The 24,358-nt window shown below is 48.1% G+C and overlaps 1 protein-coding gene across 1 annotated transcript; it reads right to left on the bottom strand.

Annotated features, from left to right (window-relative positions):
• Positions 1–15,210: 15,210 nt before the first annotated feature.
• On the bottom strand, positions 15,211–16,236 carry LOC311106681 (trace amine-associated receptor 1-like; the record flags this gene model as incomplete). The annotated part of the gene is made up of 1 exon (XM_084149075.1): positions 15,211–16,236. One exon carries the CDS (start codon positions 16,234–16,236, stop codon positions 15,211–15,213), a length of 1,026 nt encoding a protein of 341 aa, XP_084005201.1.
• Between the last annotated feature and the right edge of the window lie 8,122 nt (positions 16,237–24,358).

Below are 24,358 nucleotides of genomic sequence, written 5' to 3'. Positions count from 1 at the left end.
ATTTCGTGGCAACAGAGGGCTCTCGATGGGTGGTCTGCTCAGTGCGAGGGGCGATGTCTGGGTGTTTCCGTGGGGGCGACTTCAGTGGAAAGTCCAAACCAAGTGCCCGCACTGCACATTCCGCCTGAATATGGGGATTTAGCTCTTGTGTTTAGCAAGACTAGGGCGACGCAGTTGCCTCCTCATAGACAGGGGGATTGTGCGATTGATCTCCAGGCAGGAGCAGCGCTCCCACGGAGCCATGTGTATCCTTTGTCTCAAGAGGAGAGAAAAGCTATGGAGACTTACATAGCCGAATCTTTGAGACAGGGATACATTCGGCCCTCCACTTCTCCCGCCTCCTCAAGCTTCTTTTTTGTGAAAAAGAAAGATGGAGGGTTGCGCCCGTGCATTGATTACCGTGGTCTCAATCAGATTACTGTGAAATACAGTTATCCACTCCCTCTGATTGCGACCATGACGGAGTCATTGCATGGAGCGCGGTTTTTCACAAAACTGGATCTCAGGAGCGTGTATAACTTGGTGCGCATTAGGGAGGGCGACGAATGGAAGACAGCGTTTAGTACCACGTCAGGTCATTTCGAGTATCTTGTCATGCCATATGGGTTGATGAATGCTCCATCAGTCTTCCAATCCTTCGTAGATGACATTTTCCGGGATATGCAGGGACAAGGGGTGGTCGTAAACATTGATGATATTCTGGTGTACTCGTCTACCCGAGCCGAGCATGTAACCCTGGTGCGTCGTGTATTGAGGAGGCTGTTGGAGCACGACCTATATGTCAAGGCAGAGAAATGTCTGTTTTTCCAGGAGTCGGTCTCCTTTTTGGGTTATCGGTTGTCCGCGTCAGGGGTGAGAATGGAGGTGGATCGTGTGTCCGCTGTGCGTAATTGGCAAACCCCAACCACTGTAAAAGAGGTGCAGCAGTTCTTGGGTTTTGCGAATTACTACCGGAGGTTTATCCGGGGTTTTGGACAGGTGGCAGCTCCCATCACGTCCCTTCTGAAAGGGGGTCCGGTGCGCCTGCAGTGGTCAGCTGATGCGGACAGGGCCTTTGGGAGACTGAAGGACCTGTTTACGTCGGCTCCGGTGCTGGCGCATCCGGATCCCGCATTACCCTTTCAGGTTGAGGTGGACGCGTCTGAGGCAGGTATAGGGGCCGTTCTCTCTCAACGGTCCGACTCGCCACCTAAACTCCGCCCCTGTGCTTTTTATTCCAAAAAGCTCAGCCCGGCGGAGCGTAACTATGACGTTGGGGACAGGGAGCTGTTAGCTGTAGTTCAAGCCCTTAAGGTGTGGAGGCATTGGCTTGAGGGGGCTCAACACCCTTTCCTCATTTTGACTGACCATTGGAACCTGGAGTACATCCGGGCAGCGAGGAGACTGAACCCTCGCCAGGCTCGATGGAGTATGTTTCTCACCAGGTTCGTATTTAAAATCACGTACATCCCTGGGTCCCAGAATGGTAAGGCAGATGCACTGTCCCGGCGGTATGACACGGAGGAGAGGTCCGTTGAGCCTACTCCCATACTACCGGAGTCTTGCCTTGTGGCACCGGTGGTGTGGGAGGTCGATGCCGAGATCGAGCGAGCGTTGCGTACCGACCCCAGCCCTCCACAGTGTCCTGAGGGTCGGAAGTACGTTCCGCTCGAGATTCGGGATCGACTCATTTACTGGGCTCACACGTCACCCTCCTCTGGACATCCGGGTATTGGCCGGACAGTGCATTGCCTTAGCACTAAATACTGGTGGCCTACTTTGGCTAGGGATGTGAGGGTTTATGTCTCCTCCTGCTCGGTGTGCGCCCAGTGTAAGGCGCCCCGACATCTGCCCAGGGGTAAGTTACAACCCCTTCCCGTTCCACAACGACCATGGTCCCACCTCTCGGTGGATTTTGTGACAGACCTTCCCCTCTCTCAGGGGAATACCACCATCCTGGTCGTTGTGGACCGGTTCTCAAAGGCCTGTCGTCTTCTCCCTATGTCGGGTCTTCCTACTGCCCTACAGACCGCTGAGGCCCTATTTACCCACGTCTTCCGGCATTACGGGGTACCCGAGGATATAGTGTCTGATCGAGGCCCACAGTTTACCTCCCGTGTTTGGAGAGCGTTCATGGAGCGTTTGGGGGTCTCGGTTAGCCTTACCTCAGGGTACCACCCGGAGAGTAACGGGCAGGTAGAACGTGTCAACCAGGATGTGGGTAGGTTTCTGAGGTCGTATTGCCAGGACCGGCATGAGGAGTGGGTACGGTACATTCCCTGGGCCAAGATGGCCCAGAACTCTCTCCGCCACTCCTCTACCAACCTAACCCCCTTCCAATGTGTGTTAGGTTACCAGCCGGTTCTGGCACCGTGGCATTAGAGCCAGATCGAGGCCCCTGCGGTGGATGATTGGATGAGGCGCTTGGAAGAGACGTGGAACGCTGCCCACGTCCACCTGCAGCGGGCCGTCCTTCGTCACAAGGCGAGCGCCGATCTCCACCGTAGTGAGGGGCCGGTGTACGCACCTGGAGATCGAGTCTGGCTCTCTACCAGAAACCTACCCCTCCGCCTGCCCTGCCGGAAGCTGGGTCGGCGGTTTGTGGGGCCCTTTAAAGTCCTGAGAAGATTGAACGAGGTGTGTTATAGGTTACATCTACCTGTTGAGTATAAGAATATTAACCCCTCGTTCCATGTGTCTCTTCTCAGGCCGGTGGTAGCTGGTCCACTCCAGGACAATGAGATAGGAGAGACTCCTCCGCCCCCACTGGACATCGAGGGGGCTCCGGCGTACACCGTTCGGTCCATCTTGGACTCCAGACGCCGGATGGGGGGTCTCCAGTATCTCGTGGAGTGGGAGGGGTACGGCCCGGAGGAGCGGTGCTGGGTGCCGCGGAGGGACATCCTAGACCCATCTCTCCTGTCGGAGTTCCACCGGGACCATCCCGCGCGCCCTGCTCCGCGTCCTCCTGGTCGTCCCCGAGGCCGGGGTCGGCGCACGGCTGGAGCCGCGCGTCAAGGGGGGGGTACTGTCACGGTTTCGGCCGAGGCTGCTCCTCCTCCTGGTTCGGGTAGGCTTCGGCGGTCGTTGTCCCCGGAGTACTAGCTGCCACCGATCGATGTTTCATGTTCGTTTGGTTTTGTCTTTATGTTGTACACCTGTGTCTTGTTAGTCCTCGTTAGTGTCCTATTTAGTTCTCATTGGTTGTGTTTGTCTTTGTGTGTGATTGTTCATCTGTTTTCGTGTTGGAGCTACGTACTTCCCTCCAGTGTTTTGGAGAGGGTTTTCGCACATGTTAGTGCGTCGTTTGTTTGACGCCTGTGTGCGCCGTGATTTCGCCTTCGGGCTTATTGTGCTTATTTTCTACGTGATTATTGCACTAAAGTCTTTTGGACTGAGCTTCTGCGTCCTGCGCTTGATTCATGCACCACACCCACCTTCAGCACCCCTTGACAGCGGCTGAGCCATTGTTGCACCTAGACGTTTCCACTTCACAATAACAGCACTTACAGTTGACCGGGGCAGCTCTAACAGGGCAGAAGTTTGACAAACTGACTTGTTGGAAAGTTGGCATCCTGTGACGGTGCCATGTTGAAAGTCACTGAGCTCTTCAGTAAGGCCATTCTACTGCCAATGTTTGTCTATGGAGACTGCATGGCCATGTGCTGTCTACATAATTTTCAATATACAGTGCATTCTGAAAGTATTCAGACCCCTTGACTTTTTCCACATTTTGTTACGTTACAGCCTTATTCTAATCTACACACAATACCCCATAATGACAAAGCAAAAACTGGTTTTTAGAAATGTTTGCAAATGTATTTAAAGAAACCTGGAAATATCACATTTACTTTAAGTATTCAGACCCTTTATTCAGTACTTTGTTGAATCACCTTTGGCAGCAATTACAGCCTTGAGTCTTCTTGAGTATGACACTACAAGCTTGGCACACCTGTATTTGGGGGATTTCTCCCATTCTTCTCTGCAGATCCTCTCAAGCTCTGTCAGTTTGGATGGGGAGCTTCGCTGCACAGCTATTTTCAGGTCTCTCCAGAGATGTTCGATCGGATTCAAGTCCGGGTTCTGGCTGGGCCACTCAAGGACATTCAGAGACTCCTGCGTTGTCTTGGCTGTTTGCTTAGGGTTGTTGTCCTGTAGGAAGGTGAACCTTCACCCCAGTCTGTGGTCCTGAGCGCTCTGGAGCAGGTTTTCATCAAGGATCTCTCTGTACTTTGCTCCGTTCATCTTTGCCTCGATCTTGACTAGTCTCTCAGTCCCTGCCGCTGAAAAACATCCCCACAGCATGATGCTACCACCACCATGCTTCACTGTAGGGATGGTGCCAGGTTTCCTCCAGATGTGATGCTTGGCATTCAGGCCAAAGAGTTAAATCTTGGTTTCATCAGACCAGAGAATCTTGTTTCTCAGGGTCTGAGAGTCCTTTAGGTGCCTTTTGGCAAACTCCAAGCAGGCGGTCATGTGCCTTTTACTGAGGAGTGGCTTCCGTCTGGCCACTCTACTATAAAGGCCTGATTGGTGGAGTGCTGCAGAGATGGTTGACCTTCTGGTAGGTTCTCCCATCTCCACAGAGGAACTCTGGAGCTCTGTCAGAGGAACCATCGGGTTGGTCGGACAATTCCTTCGACCTCATGGCTTGGCTTTTGCTCTGACATGCACTGTCAACTGTGGGACCTCATATAGACAGGTGTGTGCCTTTCCAAATCATATCCAATCAATTGAATTTACCACAGGTGGACTCCAATCAAGTTGTAGAAACATCTCAAGGATGATCAATGGAAACAGGATGCACCTGAGCTCAATTTCGAGTCTCATAGCAAGGGGTCTGAATACTTATTTATGTAAGGTATTTCTGTTTTTTAAATTCTTTATACATTTCCAAATATTTATAAAAACCTGTTTTTTCTTTGTCATTATGAGGTATTGAGTGTAGATGGATTTGTTTTATTTCATCCATTTTAGAAAAAGGCTGTAACGTAACTGTCAGTGGGTGCTGTAGGTGGGTGTGGTGCAGGAATCAGGCGCAGGACGCAGAAACTTAGTCCAAAAGACTTTAGTGAACACTCACTCATAACTCAAGCCAAAAAGCCCGGAGGCGAGAAAATACGCACACAGGCGTAAAACAAAATGCGCACTAACATGTGCGAGAACCCTCCCTAACAGAGGAGGAAAACAACGAAGCACAGACAACCAACAGTAGCGCACAAACACGACAGCAAGTACAATCACACACAACACCTGACAAACACAACGAGAACTTATAGGACACTAATGAGCGCTAAACGAAAACAGGTGTACAACATCAAGACAAAACCAAACGAACATCGAAACATACAACGGTTGCAGCTAGTACTCCGGAGACGACGACCGCCGAAGCCTGCCCGAGCAAGGAAGAGAGGCAGCCTCGGCCGAAACCGTGACAGTACCCCCCCCTTGACGCGCGGCTCCAGACGTGCGCCGACTCCGGCCTCGGGGACGACCAGGAGGACGCGGAGCAGGGCGCGTCGGGTGACTACGGTGGAATTCTGTCAGGAGAGACGGGTCCAAAATGTCTCTCCTCGGCACCCAGCACCGTTCCTCCGGGCCGTACCCCTCCCACTCCACGAGATATTGGAGACCCCCCATCCGACGTCTCGAATCCAAGATGGACCGCACGGAGTACGCCGGTGCCCCCTCGATGTCCAATGGGGGCGGAGGAGTCTCTCTGATTTCATCTTCCTGGAGTGGACCAGCTACCACCGGCCTGAGAAGAGACACATGGAACGAGGGGTTAATATTCTTATAATCAATAGGCAGTTGTAATCTGTAACACACCTCGTTCAATCTTCTCAGGACTTTAAACGGCCCCACAAACCGCCGACCCAGTTTCCGGCAGGGCAGGCGGAGGGGCAGGTTTCTGGTAGAGAGCCAGACTCGATCACCAGGTGCGTACACCGGCCCCTCACTGCGGTGGAGATCGGCGCTCACCTTCTGACGACGGAGGGCCCGCTGCAGGTGGACGTGTGCAGCGTTCCACGTCTCCTCCGAGCGCTGCACCCACTCATCCACCGCAGGAGCCTCGATCTGGCTCTGCTGCCATGGTGCCAGAACCGGCTGGTAACCTAACACACATTGGAAAGGGGTTAGGTTAGTTGAGGAATGGCGTAGGGAATTCTGGGCCATTTCTGCCCAGGGAACGTACCGTGCCCACTCCTCCGGCCGGTCCTGGCAGTATGATCTAAGAAACCTACCCACATCCTGGTTCACACGTTCCACCTACCCATTACTCTCAGGATGGTAACCCGAGGTGAGGCTCACCGAGACCCCCAAACGCTCCATAAACGCTCTCCAGACTCTGGAGGTGAACTGGGGACCTCGATCAGACACAATATCCTCGGGTACCCCGTAGTGCCGGAAAACGTGGGTGAATAGAGCTTCGGCGGTCTGTAGGGCAGTAGGAAGGCCCGGCATAGGGAGCAAACGACAGGCCTTAGAGAACCGGTCCACAACGACCAGTATTGTAGTATTCCCCTGCGAGAGGTGAGACCATGGTCGTTGTGGAACGGGCAGGGGTTGTAACTTACCCCTAGGCAGATGTCTAGGCGCCTTACACTGGGCGCACACCGAGCAGGAGGAGACATAAACCCTCACATCCCTCGCTAACGTGGGCCAGCAGTACTTAGCACTAAGGCAGTGCACTGTCCGGCCAATACCAGGATGTCCAGAGGAGGGTGACGTGTGAGCCCAATAGATCAATCGATCCCGAACCTCGAGCGGGACGTACGTCCGACCCTCCGGGCATTGAGGAGGACTAGGGTCGGTGCGCAACGCCCGCTCGATCTCAGCATCGACCTCCCACACTACCGGTGCCACCAGACAAGACTCCGGCAGTATGGGAGTGGGCTCCACGGACCTCTCCTCCGTGTCATACCGCCGAGACAGTGCGTCTGCCTTACCGTTCTGTGACCCAGGGATGTACGTGATCTTAAATACGAACCGGGCCAAAAACATGTTCCACCGCGCCTGGCGAGGGTTCAGTCTCCTAGCTGCCCGGATGTACTCCAGGTTACGGTGGTCAGTCAAAATGAGAAAAGGGTATTGAGCCCCCTCAAGCCAATGCCTCCACACCTTTAGGGCCTGTACCACGGCTAACAGCTCCCTGTCCCCTACGTCATAATTTCGCTCCCCCGGACTGAGCTTTTTGGAATAAAAAGCACAGGGGCGGAGTTTAGGTGGCGTGCCGGACCGTTGCGAAAGCACGGCCCCTATACCGGCCTCTGACGCGTCCACCTCTACCTGAAATGGTAAAGAGGGATCCGGATGCGCCAGCACCGGAGCCGAATAAAACAGGTCCTTCAGCCTCCCAAAAGCCCTGTCCGCCTCGGCTGACCACTGCAAACGCACCGGACCCCCCTTCAAAAGAGACGTTATGGGAGCTGCCACCTGTCCAAAACCCCGGATAAACCTCCGGTAGTAATTTGCAAACCCCAAAAACTGCTGCACCTCTTTAACAGTGGTTGGAGTCTGCCAATTACGCACGGCTGACACCCGGTCAACCTCCATCTTCACCCCTGACGCAGACAACTGATAACCCAAAAAGGAGATTGACTCCTGGAAAAACAGACATTTCTCTGCCTTGACATACAGGTTGTGCTCCAACAGCCTCCTCAACACTCTGCGCACCAGGGCCACATGCTCGACTTGGGTAGACGAGTACACGAGAATGTCATCTATGTACACGACCACCCCCTGCCCCTGCATGTCCCTGAAGATCTCATCCACGAATGATTGGAAAACTGAAGGAGCGTTCATCAACCCGTATGGCATGACAAGATACTCGTAATGACCCGAGGTGGTACTAAACGCTGTCTTCCATTCATCACCCTCTCTAATGCGTACCAAGTTGTAAGCGCTCCTGAGATCTAATTTTGTGAAAAAACGCGCCCCGTGCAATGACTCCGTCATGGTCGCAATCAGAGGAAGTGGATAACTGTACTTCACCGTGATCTGATTGAGACTACGGTAATCAATGCACGGGCGTAACCCTCCATCCTTCTTCTTCACAAAAAAGAAACTCGAGGACGCAGGGGAAGTGGATGGCCGTATGTATCCTTGTCTCAGAGATTCGTCTATATAAGTCTCCATAGCTCTCTTCTCCTCTTGAGACAGAGGATACACATGGCTCCGTGGGAGCGCAGCTCCTGCCTGGAGGTCTATCGCACAATCTCCCTGCCTATGAGGAGGTAACTGCGTCGCCCTCGACTTACTGAACACAATAGCCAAATCCTCATACTCGGGGGGAATGTGCAATGCGGGCACCTGGTTTGGACTCTCCACCGAGGTAGCCCCCACGGAAACACCTAAACATCGCCCCACACACTGGGCAGACCACTCCATCAGAGCCCTCTCCTGCCACGAAATAGACGGATTATGGATACTCAACCAGGGCATTCCCAGCACCACCGGATACGCAGGAGAGTCGATCAGATATAGCTGGATAATCTCCTCATGACCCCCCTGCGTACACATCCTAAGTGGTGCCGTGACTTCCCTGATCAAGCCCGATCCCAACGGACGGCTATCTAGGGCATGAACGGGGAATGGGACGTCAACAGGAAGAAGGGGAATCCCTAATTCTAAACAAAATTTTCTATCAACAAAATTCCCAGCCGCGCCTGAATCTACTAGCGCCTTATGCTGGGAATGAGGTGCAACCTGTGGAAATCGCACAGATATACAGAAGTGCGCAACAGAGAGCTCTGGGTAAGTGGGGCGCCTACTCACCTGGAAGGACTCCCCAGTGCGGAGCCTGTCGTCTTCTTCCCTAGGAGACCCTCCCCAGCACCTAGCCGCGGTGTGTCCTCCACGGCCACAGTTGGTGCAGAGGACGGCCCCCCTCGTGCTCCGACCCCTCCTCTCTCTAGCGCAAGCACCCCCGAGCTCCATAGGGCTCGGCTCGGAGGTGCTGGAGGATGGAATGGACGGACCCCCCTCGGAACGTCCGCGGGTAGCCAGCAGGGTGTCCAGCCTGATGGACATGTCCACTAACTGATCGAAAGAGAGGCTGGTATCCCTGCAGGCCAGCTCCCAACGGACGTCCTCTCGTAGACTACAGTGGTAGTGATCGATGAGGGCCCGCTCATTCCACCCTGCATCCGCCGCTAGAGTTCGGAATTCTAAAGCGAACTCCTGGGCCCTCCTCCTCCCCTGCCGGAGGTAGAACAGACGCTCCCCCGCCGCTTTCCCCTCAGGTGGATGGTCAAACACAGCCCTGAAGCGGCGGGAGAACTCAGAGTAGGTGATGGTGGAGGCGTCTATTCTCCTCCACTCGGCGTTGGCCCATTCCAACGCCTTGCCGGTAAGACAGGAGATGACGGCGGACACGCTCTCGTGTCCCGAGGGCGCCGGGTGTACGGTGGCCAGGTATAGTTCCACCTGCAGAAGGAAGCCCTGACACCCGGCAGCGGTCCCATCATAGGCCCTTGGGAGCGAGAGCCGAATTCCCCTGGGTTCCGGAGCTTGAATGGGCTGACTGGCCGATGGTGATGGCACGGGAGGTGGAGTTGTGGGTGTCCCTCTGGTCTCCCAGCGTTGAAGGGTGTTAATCACGTCCTGAAGGGCGGTCCCGATACGAAGGATCTGATCGTTCTGCTCACGGACCCTATCCTCCAGAGACTCAGGTGCTGCTGCGGCTCCTGCTGATTCCATCCTTATGGTGTGTGATTCTGTCAGTGGGTGCTGTAGGTGGGTGTGGTGCAGGAATCAGGCGCAGGACGCAGAAACTTAGTCCAAAAGACTGTAGTGAACACTCACTCATAACACGAGCCAAAAAGCCCAGAGGCGAGAAAATACGCACACAGGCGTAAAACAAAATGCGCACTAACATGTGCGAGAACCCTCCCTAACAGAGGAGGAAAACAACGAAGCACAGACAACCAACAGTAGCGCACAAACACGACAGCAAGTACAATCACACACAACACCTGACAAACACAACGAGAACTTATAGGACACTAATGAGCGCTAAACGAAAACAGGTGTACAACATCAAGACAAAACCAAACGAACATCGAAACATACAACGGTGGCAGCTAGTACTCCGGAGACGACGACCGCCGAAGCCTGCCCGAGCAAGGAAGAGAGGCAGCCTCGGCCGAAACCGTGACAGTAACAAAATGTGGAAAAAGGGAAGGGTTCTGAATACTTTCCGAATGCACTGTATAGTGTAAGTTAAGGAAATAATCACAAGACAAATATGTGAATCTCAGATATAGATTGAAATCACAATGAAAAAACAAGAACCAAAAGAGGAAAACATATATAAATAAATATATAAATAGATCAAAATAATATGAATGACTCGTTTGTAAAATAGAAAGCATAATTATCACATTATAGCATACATTATTGGCCAGTTGTGCCAGGACAACAACCTCTCCTTCAACGTGAGCAAGAAAAAGGAGCTGATCGTGGACTACAGGAAAAGGAGAGCCGAACATGCACCCCATTCACATCGACGGGGCTGTAGTGGAGCGGGTCGAGCGTTTCAAGTTTCTTGGTGTCCACATCACCAACAAACTATCATGGTCCAAACACACCAAGACAATCGTGAAGAGGGCACGACAACAACTTTTCCCCCTCAGGAGACTGAAAAGATTTGGCATGGGTCCCCAGATCCTCAAAATATTATACAGCTGCACCATCGAGAGCATCCTGACCGGTTGCATTACCGCCTGGTATGGCAACTGCTCGGCATCCGACCGTTAGGCGCTACAGAGGGTAGTGCGTACGGCCCAGTACATCACTGGGGCCAAGCTTCCTGCCATCCAGGACCTATATACTAGACGCTGTCAGAAGAAGGCCCAAGTCATAGACTGTTCTATCTGCTACCGCAAGGCAAGCGGTACCGGAGCGCCAAGTTTAGGTCCAAAAGGCTCCTTAACAGCTTCTACCCCCAAGCCATAAGACTGCTGCACAATTAATCAAATGGCCACCCGGACTATTTACACTGCTGCTACTCGCTGTTTATTATCTATGCATAGTCACATTACCCCTACCTACATGTACAAATTACATCGATTAACCTGTACCCCAGTACATTGACTCGGTCCCTGTACCCCCTGTATATAGCCTCGTTATTGTTATTTTATTATTACTTTTTATAAAATGTTTTACTTTAGTTCATTTTGTAAATATTTTCTTAACTCTATTTCTTGAACTGCATTGTTGGTTAAGGGCTTGTAAGTAAGCAGTTCACGGTAAGGTCTACACCTGTTGTATTCGCCGCATGTGACAAATACAATTTGTTTTGATTCTCACAACCTAGATTAAATAAATCCAGGTGTAGGTTTAATTCTGGTTTATAAAACAAGAACAAAAAATGTGATTTCATGAACATGCAAAATCCCAGATTGCCCTTGGGTTACATGCATATGGTCTGATATTTTTATGATCCGGGATTCAATCCGATCGCACCTTTTTGACTATAAACCATTTAATGCCAATGTTATTCTCTCAGCAATGATGGCTGAGAGAATTATTTCTCCCCGCGCTGCTGAAGGCTATTTTGGTCCGCTCATACAGGAGTAATAAAGGCCCAGTGCACTACTTTTGTAATGTATTTAGTAATTTTATTTTTTATTCTGATTTATCAGGGGGTGCTGCAGCACCCTCAGCACCCCTACTTCCCGCGGCTATGGATGACTGTGAATAAAATATTATCAATGTCTGTAGTAGGTGAAAGTTTATCTGTGTAGACATCGATGTAGATCAACAGCTCATAAAGGAGGCAGAGAATTCCCTGCAGCATCCCAGTGATGGTGACCCTCATCTTACTGTGCTGCTGGGGAGAGGAGAAGGGGCTGCTCTCTTTCATGCTCCTCATGCGTCTACAAAGGTAGCACACAGTGGCACAGCTCGACCCAACCACCACACAGACACCAGAAAAGAAGTAGATCATTCTAAAATAATGACATGCCTCCTTTGTGTAATACAGTACATTTGGTGAGCCAGCAGCAGTGCCATTAATTGATGTATAAGTGCTATTAGTATTTCATGAGACATTGTCGAGATGATCAACTAATGATGTTGCAGCTACAGCAAGATATAACAGTGAGAACATGGTGTCGACAAACCCAGTAGATTATTATTTTGATGTTCCTCTTCACCCTGATGAAGGGTGCTCGCTGGGCAGGGCCGATCCGGGTGTAGTAGATCAAATTCAGACAAATAGAGATTGACATGTTGGTGGGTAATGAGTGCACCATTATCAGAACACCAGCAAAGCAGAGCTCTGAATGTTCATTGAAGAAGAATCAGCACAAGCATTCCTTTGCAATAAGAGAGACCAGAAAAACTGTTGTAGGAAACCAAGGCTCCCAGCAGTATCTTCAAAGGCTGTTTGAGGGAGATTCCAATGTTCCCTTACAGCACTATTGAGAACGGCACAACTAAAACAACAATTCTGAAAGGATCTTGTGTAACTCTCAGATTTGTAAATGATGGTACATCTGGGTGGGACAGTATATTCATATTGGTATGCGAACCTCATCACGCTCTTATGAACAGAATGCAGAGTTATTTATTGTATGTTCTGCACATGTTCTTTTTGTGCTCTTGAATACAAATTAATGTAAACAAATGAAAACATATCAGTACTGAATCACCTGGTGTAAGGGATCGGGGGTTGGCTGGGTCTAGACAGAGTCTGACACTTCCCCGATCTACAGAGAGGGGGAGTCATCAGACTCGATCTGGTTCACCTGAGTTCTGAGCACACCTGTCAGTAATTAGTGTAGGATTTAAGGTGTGCTCAGAAGCTCAGTCGGCGCGAGGTATTGTTCCATTGTGACTTGCTAAGCGTTTTGTTCCGAGAGAGAGAGAGAGAGAGTTTGTTGTTTTTGATTACCCGTGTATCCGACCTGTGCCTTGTTGTTTGACTCCCCGAATTGCTTAATCCTCTGCTTGTCTACCCCAGTGATTACCGTCCTCTGATCCTGTGCCTGTGCCCTCGACTACGACTAAGCCTGCTCCATTGGTACCTCTGCCTGTCTATGCCTGGCCCGGTTTTGACCACAGCCCGCCCGACCACGATTAAGCTATTCCCTTGTCTGTACTCTAATAAAGCATCGCTATTCTGCGATTGGATCTTACCACTCTGTCCGAGTATTCATTACACCTGGAATGAATTATCCATCTTGATAATCTTTTTCTCTGCAAAACTGACAGGTGCTCAACTGAAGAAGTTTGTTTGTCTGTCCATATTTAATTTGGACAGTGAAGCATTTTTTTTTACATTTGGCTCTATACTACAGAATTTTGGATTCAAGATTTAAAATGTCATATGAGGCAACAGTACAGAATGTCACCTTTTATTTGAGGGTATTTTCATACATATCTGTTTTACCGTTTGGTCCCATATTCCTAGCATGCAATGACTACATCAAGCTTGTGGCTCTAGAAACTTTTTGGATGCATTTGCAGTTTGTTTTGGTTGTGTTTCAGATTATATTTTGCCCAATAGGAACTGAATGATGAATAATGTATTGTGTCATTTTGGAGTCTCTTTTATTGTAAATAAGAAGAGAAGATGTTTCTGAACACTTCTACATTGTGGATGCTACCATACGTATGGATAATCATGAATTAATTGTGAATAATGATGAGTGAGAATGTTACAGAGGAACAAAGATCATACCCCCAAAAACATGCTAACCTCCCCTGTTATTGGTAATTGTGAGAGGTAAGCGTGTCTTTGAGTATTTGTAACTTTCTCACTCATCATTATTGATGATTCATTCATGATTATCTGTAATCATGGTAGCATCCACATTAATGTAGAAGTGTTCAGAAACAGGGCAGTTTCTAGCATTTTGGGGGCCCTAAGCATTTCCTGGTTGCTAAAATTATTCTAATAGTTCACCTAATTTCAGTTTATGTGACAAAACAAGCAGTCAATGTGTAGAGAATCATTGGACCATCTAAACCGCTGTGAGATATATTTTCCATAACCAAAAATATTTTATTTTCCATTGTTTTGAAGCTGGTGTACAAAACCAAAAGGAAAAGAAGCAAAAACAAAACTTAAGGGGAACCATAGAAATAGCACACATAGAATATACCTACTGCTTCTTAGACTTGCTTCTAATGCAAATGACAGATCTATAAATCACATTTCTATGTGAATTTCGTCAGATCGCCCAAAAAGTGACATTGTAGCTTTAAATTAGTACATTTATGTACAAAAATAATACAAGAAGTATTGAGTTGAAAATGGTATAATTGGTGGAGTACTGTGGATACCACTATCCCTGTAAACCTCCCAGGCCCATGTTGCCCAGGGTTAAGAACATACATTGTAGATTAATAATATTACATTGTATTATATTACACTCTCTAAATATTATTATTCCAATCTGTTTGTAATATTCATTTTTTAAAGAAATGTAAAAAAGAAAAACAGAGGTCCGCGGACCTCACTGAGAACCCCTGCCCTAGAGATATGGATTGCGTGACCGGCCAGTAATTCGGCCATGATTACTTCAAGGTTTAGATAGCTGGCTAGACTACCTTACCTAAGGGGGGGGGGGGGGCCCTAAGCGGCCACTTGTCTCTCTTATTCCTAGAAACGGCACTGTTCAGAAACTATTATATTCTTATTTACAAAAAAGTGACTCCAAAATGACACAAAACATTATTTACCATTCATTTCTATTGGGCACAACATAATCTGAAACAAAACAAACTGCAAATGAATCCAACACGTTTGATGTTGTCATTGTGTGCTAGGAAAAGGGACCAAATACAAAAATTGACTAAATGTAATACACTATAAGTGAATTTGTCCAAATACTTATGACACCTTCAAATTCAGGGGACCACAAAATAATCCTGCAGCAACTGGAAATGTGAATTATTATGTGGATTATAATGAATGGACATTTTTGTAGGGGCTGATTGATTTTTTTGTTATGGCAAATAAAATAAGTGGAAATTAGAAACTTTAGAAGCCTTTTTAAAACTCAAATACACTACAAGTTTGCATTTCCTGCTGTGCAGGAAAATTCTTGGCAAAAAAAGGGTGATCAAATTAAGAACCTACTCTGTAGATACATAAAGTGCATTCATTTCTAAACAGTAAAACCTACACACCTGTGTCTGATATTGTTTAAGAAAGGACTGTGAGCAAGGCACATATTTGTCACACTTCTTTGTCAGTATTGGATTTGGACATATTTATTCTGAAAACAATTGTATTAATGAAGAGTCAGGTTGAAATATTTTACCAGAAATGATCATTCTAAACGCCCTCCTGAACCAACTGTAAAAGAATGCATACACCATGGGATTAATAGTTGAATTCAAATAGCCAATCCATACAAATGTTACAAACAAAACGGATGGGGTAGAGTAACTAATAAAAGGATCAATACAGTTGATGACAAAAAAGGGTGTCCAGAATGATAGAAATACCCCCATAATGACAGCAAGTGTTTTGGTGGCCTTCCTCTGTGATTTGCCTACAGACTTCTGATTGGTTGTACCCTGAATTGAGCGTGCCTGTCTCCGTGCTATAAGGAAGATCTTTAGGTAGATGCTAAGCATCCCTACTCCTGGGATGTAGAATGAGATCACCGAAGACACAGTACTCGACACTTTGTTTTGAAACAAAATACATCCTCCCTCACAGGCAACATTTTTATAGTAAAAATCCTCAATGCCCCAAATATTGAGCTCCAGAAATATCATACAAAACCCTACTATGGCAGAAACAGTCCAGGTGACCAACATCATAATCAGAACAACGTGAACAGTTATTTTAGTTCTATAAAGGAGAGGGCGACACACTGCATAATACCGGTCAATAGAAATAAAACACAAATGAAGAATGGAAGCAGTGCACAACATGACATCAGTGCTGGTGTAGATTTTACAGAATAAATCTCCAAAATACCAGCAGCTTTCCACTGAATGTACCATGCTGGGAGGCATCACTAATACCCCCAAGAGGAGGTCTGACACAGCCAGAGAGAGGATGAGGTAGTTGGTTGGGGTGTGGAGCTGTTTGAAGTGAATGATGGGGATGATTACAAGAAGGTTGCCACACACTGTGAGAACAGACATTGAGCCAAGGAAGAGATAAAGTAATACTTGTACTGTTGGAGGAAAGATTGATCTTTTGCAAGACCCATTCACTGATTCAAAACATAGAAGTATATTCTCAACAATATCAGCCTTGCTTAGACTGATTCCTGGTTCCATGGTCGTGGTTGAAAGAATCTTATCTGAAATAAAAAAATATATACATTATTGTCACATTAATTATTACTATACATTTTAAACATCAATTACAGAATATTAGTTGGAAATAATTACATTATGCATGGTTTAACTAAAATAAAATGTAAATGCTGTATTTTTCCACACAGTATACTGTCACTTAGTAAAATGTTTTAAATTACTGTTGCTTATTCATTGGAAATATTTTCACAAATAACCAAAGGGACATGTTTTTTCCATTTCAAAAGGTTTAACAATGTAAATGTTTCCAATTCAGCAAGTATGATTTGTTTTCATGGTGCTTCATCATACCTTACCTCTCAACGATGCAGATGGAGTTGCATCACGTGAATCGATTTTCTCTGGTCACAATGTGATACAAAAATCTGAACTTGAATCTCATGCTTTTAACCTATAGTCTATTACCATAATGATGATTACAATATCCTTTCGACCAATCAGACATTTCTATCTTTCAACTCTACAGGGCACTCAAGCTGATGATGTCATATTATTATTATTTTTTACATTTTTTAATCATTTAGCAGACGCTCTTATCCAGAGCGACTTACAGTTAGTGAGTGCATACATTTTTCATACGGTTGTAACCACACCATTGAGGTTAATTGTAAAACCTTGACAAGTATCATGCCATTTTATAAAGGACTCTATTCAGTTCTATTTAGTTTTACTGGGGGAGGTCGGGTAATGTAATTATGTGCATGAGCACAAAACACCACATCTGTAATTTTAGTCCCGTCCGAATCTGCCATGTCAGAAGGTTTTACATGGCAGGAGAGTAACAATTCCAGCCAGAATAACCTACTGTTTTTTTTGGCAAATTCCAAGGTCCTCTGATAATACTAGTCCCGTGCGAATCTACATCCCTGTGTTTTAAGATACATTTCTGCGGTTTGAGCAAGAAAATAACTGATTCGATAAATTGAACGAAGTACTGCGCATAAGATGTATGAATGGCCTACATGTGTCAACTTTTACAGTGAATGCTTTTGTTTATGTTTTGTGCGTATGAATTGAATATTGCCAAATGCATCAGTAAAACATATTTCGCCTATTTAATGCAACCCTTGCTGTTAATAGATCGCAAAGTAGCATACGTTCTGAAAACCAGCGCGCCGTGCGTCGTCAGAAGGCGAACGCTGACCGCCACCGCAGGGAGGCCCCGGTTTTCATACCGGGGGATCGGGTCTGGCTCTCAACTCGGAATCTACCCCTCCGCCTGCCCTGCCGGAAGCTGAGCCTGCGGTTTGTGGGGCAGTTTAAAGTCCTGAGGAGGATAAACGAGGTTACATACAGGTTGTTACTCTCCCCTGATTACCGTATTAACCCCTCGTTTCATGTGTCTCTCCTCAGGCCGGTGGTAGCTGGTCCGCTCCAGGAGTCTGAGGTGCGGGAGGTTCCTCCACCTCCTCTGGACATCGAGGGGGCCCCAGCGTACTCAGTCCGTTCCATACTGGATTCGAGGCGTCGAGTGGGGGGCCTTCAGTATCTCGTGGAGTGGGAGAGGTACGGTCCGGAGGAACGGTGCTGGGTCCCAAGGAGGGACATCCTCGATCCCTCCCTGTTGAGGGATTTCCACCGTCGCCGTCCGACTCGCCCTGCTCCGCGTCCTCCTGGCCGTCACCGAGGCCGGGGTCGGCGCACTGCTGGAGCCGCGCGTCGGGGGGGTACTGTCACGACTTCCGCCGAGGCTGCCTCCCATCCTTGTTCGGGCAGGTTTCGGCGTTCGTCGTCACCGGTTTACTAGCTACTGCCGATCCCATTCTCATCACTCCACTTGTCATGTCTTGTCTTGTCAATCACACACACCTGGTGCTCATTCCCCTAATTAGTATGTGTATAAGTGTTCCCTCTGTTCCCCTGGTCTTTGTGAGTGATTGTTTCATTGTGAGAGCGAGTAGCTCGGTTGAGCTACTCTTCCATTTGTTATTGCCAAGGTGGATTATTTCCCTTGTGATAGTTTCGTTTTGACGCTGGGTGCGTTTTATTTATGTAAACGGAATAAACTCTGGACTTCGGTGTTTTACCTCCTGCGCCTGACTCCTTCATTCACACCTCGTCACAGAGATAGGCATATTGCACTAAATCATACAGTATGATGGTTGTTGAAAGCAGAATTTGTATAATATTACCCCCGTTATATCGACACACTCGTCACTCCCGTTCGACAACTTTAAATCGCTTTGGCACAGTAGGCATCAAGTCACTTGCCGATAATGTTGCATAAAGGTCTATAATTTTTACCGAACACAATCAAAGTTGACATAGGCCATATATGCTTTCAGTTGTGCAACTTATAGGCATGCTCAATTGAGGCATCTTTTTTTAACACGTGATATTGCGCTCCAAAGGGATAACTTGAAAAAACATGCTCATCGAACATCTCATTCCAAAATCATGGGCATTAATATCAAGTTGGTCCCCCCTTTGCTGCTATAACAGCCTCCACTCTTCTGGGAAGGCTTTCCACTAGATGTTGGAACATTGCTGCGGGGACTTGCTTCCATTCAGCCACGAGCATTGGTGAGGTTGGGCGATTAGGCCTGGCTCACAGTCGGTGTTCCAATATATCCCAAAGGTGTTAGATGGAGTTGAGGTCAGGGCTCTGTGCAGGCCAGTCAAGTTCTTCCACACCGGTCTCGACAAACCATTTCTGTATGGACCTCGCTTTGTGCACGGGGGCATTGTCATGCTGAAACAGCAAAGGGCTTTCCCCAAACTGTTGCCACAAAGTTGGATGCACAAAATTGTCAACAATGTCAATGTATGCTGCAGCGTTAAGATTTCCCTTCACTGGAACTAAGAGGCCTAGCCCGAACCATGAAAAACAGCCCCAGACCATTATTCCTCATCCACCAAACTTTACAGTTGGCACTGTGGATTCGGACAGGTAGCGTTCTCCTGGCATCCGCCAAACCCAGATTCGTCCGTCGGACTGCCAGATGGTGAAGCGTGATTCATCACTCCAGAGAACACGTTTGCACTGCTCCAGAGTCCAATGGCGGCGAGCTTTACACCACTCCATTTTACGCTTGGCATTGCTCATGGTGATCTTAGGCTTGTGTGCGGCTGCTCAGCCATGAAAACCCATTTCATGAAGCTCCCAACGAACAGTTCTTGTGCGGACGCTCCAAACTGCCTCTGGAAGCAACTCGGTAGTGAGTGTTGCAACCGGACAGATGATTTTTACGTGCTACAGCACTCGGCAGTTCCATTCTGTGAGCTTGTGTGGCCTACCACTTCGCGGCTGAGCCATTGTTGCACCTAGACGTTTCCACTTCACAATAACAGCACTTACAGTTGACCGGGGCAGCTCTAACAGGGCAGAAGTTTGACAAACTGACTTGTTGGAATGTTGGCATCTTGTGACGGTGCCACGTTGAAAGTCACTGAGCTCTTCAGTAAGGCCATTCTACTGCCAATGTTTGTCTATGGAGACTGCATGGCCATGTGCTGTCTACATAATTTTCAATATACAGTGCATTCTGAAAGTATTCAGACCCCTTGACTTTTTCCACATTTTGTTACGTTACAGCCTTATTCTAATCTACACACAATACCCCATAATGACAAAGCAAAAACTGGTTTTTAGAAATGTTTGCAAATGTATTTAAAGAAACCTGGAAATATCACATTTACTTTAAGTATTCAGACCCTTTATTCAGTACTTTGTTGAAGCACCTTTGGCAGCAATTACAGCCTTGAGTCTTCTTGAGTATGACACTACAAGCGTGGCACACCTGTATTTGGGGGATTTCTCCCATTCTTCTCTGCAGATCCTCTCAAGCTCTGTCAGTTTGGATGGGGAGCTTCGCTGCACAGCTATTTTCAGGTCTCTCCAGAGATGTTCGATCGGATTCAAGTCCGGGCTCTGGCTGGGCCACTCAAGGACATTCAGAGACTCCTGCGTTGTCTTGGCTGTTTGCTTAGGGTTGTTGTCCTGTAGGAAGGTGAACCTTCACCCCAGTCTGTGGTCCTGAGCGCTCTGGAGCAGGTTTTCATCAAGGATCTCTCTGTACTTTGCTCCGTTCATCTTTGCCTCGATCTTGACTAGTCTCTCAGTCCCTGCCGCTGAAAAACATCCCCACAGCATGATGCTACCACCACCATGCTTCACTGTAGGGATGGTGCCAGGTTTCCTCCAGATGTGATGCTTGGCATTCAGGCCAAAGAGTTAAATCTTGGTTTCATCAGACCAGAGAATCTTGTTTCTCAGGGTCTGAGTGTCCTTTAGGTGCCTTTTGGCAAACTCCAAGCAGGCGGTCATGTGCCTTTTACTGAGGAGTGGCTTCCGTCTGGCCACTCTACCATATAGGCCTGATTGGTGGAGTGCTGCAGAGATGGTTGCCCTTCTGGTAGGTTCTCCCATCTCCACAGAGGAACTGGAGCTCTGTCAGAGTAACCATCGGGTTGGTCGGACAATTCCTTCGACCTCATGGCTTGGCTTTTGCTCTGACATGCACTGTCAACTGTGGGACCTCATATAGACAGATGTGTGCCTTTCCAAATCATATCCAATCAATTGAATTTACCACAGGTGGACTCCAGTCAAGTTGTAGAAACATCTCAAGGATGATCAATGGAAACAGGATGCACCTGAGCTCAATTTCGAGTCTCATAGCAAGGGGTCTGAATACTTATTTATGTAAGGTATTTCTGTTTTTTAAATTCTTTATACATTTCCAAATATTTATAAAAACCTGTTTTTTCTTTGTCATTATGAGGTATTGTGTGTAGATGGATTTTTTTTATTTCATCCATTTTAGAAAAAGGCTGTAACGTAACTGTCAGTGGGTGCTGTAGGTGGGTGTGGTGCAGGAATTGTTATGTGGGCAGCTTGTCTCTCCCTTTTCTGTTTCCCTTCCTCCTTGTTTTGTCCCCTCTTTGTCTGTTGTATCTGTATGTGTGTTTGTCCCCATTATGTGGGTGTGTCTGGAGTGGATCGGGGGGCGTGCTCAGGATCTGCCTCTCCTGTGCAGCTGCGGGTTGTTTCCAGTGATTCCTGCCTACGCAGCTGCATCCTATTCTCTCATCAACCTGCACTACTAATTCCTGGGCATGGCTCTCCACCGGCGCCAGATCGTTGTTCTTACTAGAGCGGTAACTTGGCTCACCAGTAGAGTTTTATTGTCTTTGTCTCCAGCCTGGCTCTTTACTCTCCTTAACCTGTCGTTTGTTTTGTCTTCAGTTCAGACATACCTCCCAACCTGCCTGCCTTCCTGCCTGCCGGTCTGCCTGCCTGCCTGCCTCAGCCTCTCCTTCCTCCGGAGCCTACTAGCCCACTCTGTTCCTTTTCTTCAGTTGTTTTTGGACTAAGACAAATTGAACTTTTATTAAAATAATTTTTGTTTCCTCCACTCCCTTAGTCGTGTTTGTTTCTCTGAGTGCTGGGTTGAACCATAGCTTAACAGAACGATCTGGCCATGGACCCAACAGAGAAACAGCACGGGGCAAACGAAGACAGCTTCCAACAAGCTATCCAGGCTCAAGGAACGTTGCTAGGACAGCATGACCAATTGATTCGGACTCTTTTGGAAGATAATCATCAACTGCTGAACCAGGTGACTCAGTTAACTACACAAGTCTCTAAATTGTCTGTTATCAGTTCTCCATTTCTCTCTGACCCCCAGTTTGATGCACCCCAAGTTGTTTCCTCGGACATTATGCAGGCTTCGTTCCATCGGGAACCCCCGGTCACGTCGCCTGAACCGTTCAATGGAGAATTGGACAAGTGCCGTGGATTTTTGCTTCAGTGTGACTTGATTTTTCGGCAGAGACCACTGTCGTTTTCTACTGATTCCTCTAAGGTACATTATGTTCTGGGGCTGTTAAGAGGGAGAGCTCTGGTTTGGGCTGAGGCTGTGTGCTCAAATCAAACTTTGACTGGATTGACTTTTGCTGATTTTTCTGCTAAATTGAAGACTGTTTTTGACCATCCTGACCATGTGGGTAATTCCTCCAAGATACTATTTAATTTGAGGCAGGGTTCTAACAGTGTGGCTGAGTACTCTATTGAGTTCTGGACGTTGGCAGCGGACTCCAAGTGGAACAATGTGGCACTTCAAGGAGCATTTCTAAACGGTTTGAATGAAGCCATTAAGGATGAACTGGCTTCTCGTGATGAGCCACATGATTTACATTCTCTCGTTTCCCTGTCCATTAAGCTAGACAACCGGTTGCGGGAGAGGCGTCGGGAGAGAGGCGGTTGGCCACATCTAGGAGGACGAGTTCCCCAGCCTTCAACCACTCGAGTCTCGCCTCCCCGGAGCCGGCAGCTTCTTGTTCCTGATCCCATCCCGAGCACAGAGGAGGAACCTATGCAAGTGGTTCGAGCTCGACTACCTCCAGCAGAGCGGCAACGGCGCCTCCAGGAGGGTGAGTGCCTGTACTGTGGAGACGCCACACACATTCTGGCTACATGCCCTAAGCGACCAAAAGACAAGGCTCACTCGTAACGGTGGGTCTACTTGCGAGCCCAGAGTTAGATCCTGAACCCATCATTCCCCGATTACAAGTACCTGTAACCTTACGTTTCCAGAGTCATTCCCTGCCACTCTCAGCTCTCATAGACTCAGGTGCAGAAGACAACTTTATTAGCCACCAGTTCGTTACACAAGCTCGTATCCCCATGGAGCCACTACCTACCCCCATTCGGGTCACAGCCCTTGATGGGCGCCTCCTCGCGGAGATAACTCATCAAACCACCCCCGTTTCCCTAGTGATTTCTGGCAATCATTGTGAAAACATTCAGTTAAGAGTTATGTTTGGCTCAGCTACCTCCCTAATCCTTGGCTTCCCCTGGTTGGCTCTTCACAACCCACAAATTGATTGGACACGTCACACCATTCTCAGTTGGAGCACTAACTGCCATTCAGAGTGCCTTAGGTCAGAGGTTCCCCCCACTAAGAGTAACCCAACTCATCCCTCTGCTCCTCTCGATCTGTCATCTGTCCCCAAAGAATACCATGACTTAGCGGAGGTTTTCAGTAAGGACAAGGCTCTGTCTCTACCACCACATAGGCCTTATGATTGCCCTATTGAACTGCTTCCTGGTGCTCCCTTGCCCTCTAGTCGCTTATACAATCTGTCCCGACCGGAAAGAGAGGCAATGGAGCAGTATATTGGTGATTCTCTGGCCTCGGGCATAATCCGTCCCTCGTCGTCTCCTTTGGGTGCAGGTTTCTTTTTCGTGGAAAAGAAAGACAAGTCGTTACGCCCCTGTATCGATTTCAGGGGTTTAAACAACATAACTGTTAAAAACAAGTATCCCCTTCCACTCATCAACTCTGCTTTTGAACCTCTGCATGGCGCCACAGTTTTCTCCAAGCTCGACCTCAGGAACGCTTATCACCTTGTCCGAATCCGAAAGGGAGATGAGTGGAAAACCGCTTTCAACACTCCACTGGGACATTTTGAGTATTTGGTCATGCCCTTTGGGCTCTCAAACGCCCCTGCTGTTTTCCAAGCCATGGTGAACGATGTTCTTAGGGATTTTTTGAACCGTTTTGTCTTTGTATACCTGGATGATATTCTTGTCTTTTCCAAGTCACCCGAGGAGCATGAGTCACACGTCCGTCAAGTCCTTCAACGGCTCTTGGAGAACAAGCTGTACGTCAAAGCAGAAAAGTGTGAGTTCCACAAACAGTCTACATCGTTCCTTGGTTTCATCATTGAGAGCGGGCAGGTGAAGGCGGACCCCGAGAAGATCTGGGCAGTGACGGAATGGCCCACACCCACCACCCGTAAGCAACTTCAACGATTTTTGGGCTTTGCTAACTTCTACCGTAGATTCATTAAGGGTTTTAGTAAAGTGGTGGCACCCCTTACTAGACTCACATCCCCAAAAGTCCCTTTTCTGTGGTCCCCTGAGGCGGAGCAGGCGGTAGGGGTTTTGAAGGAACTGTTTTCCACCTCCCCCGTGTTGATACACCCCAATACCTCTCTGCAGTTTGTTGTGGAGGTGGACGCGTCGGACTCAGGTGTGGGAGCAGTCCTCTCCCAGCGCTCCCCCACTGACCAAAAGCTTCACCCCTGTGCTTTTTTCTCCAAGAAATTGTCACCCACAGAACGGAATTACGACGTT

This window comes from Coregonus lavaretus, assembly GCF_964263955.1.
Source record: "Coregonus lavaretus genome assembly, chromosome: 31".
NCBI lineage: Eukaryota > Metazoa > Chordata > Actinopteri > Salmoniformes > Salmonidae > Coregonus > Coregonus lavaretus.
This window is presented reverse-complemented; position numbering and strand designations above follow the sequence as displayed.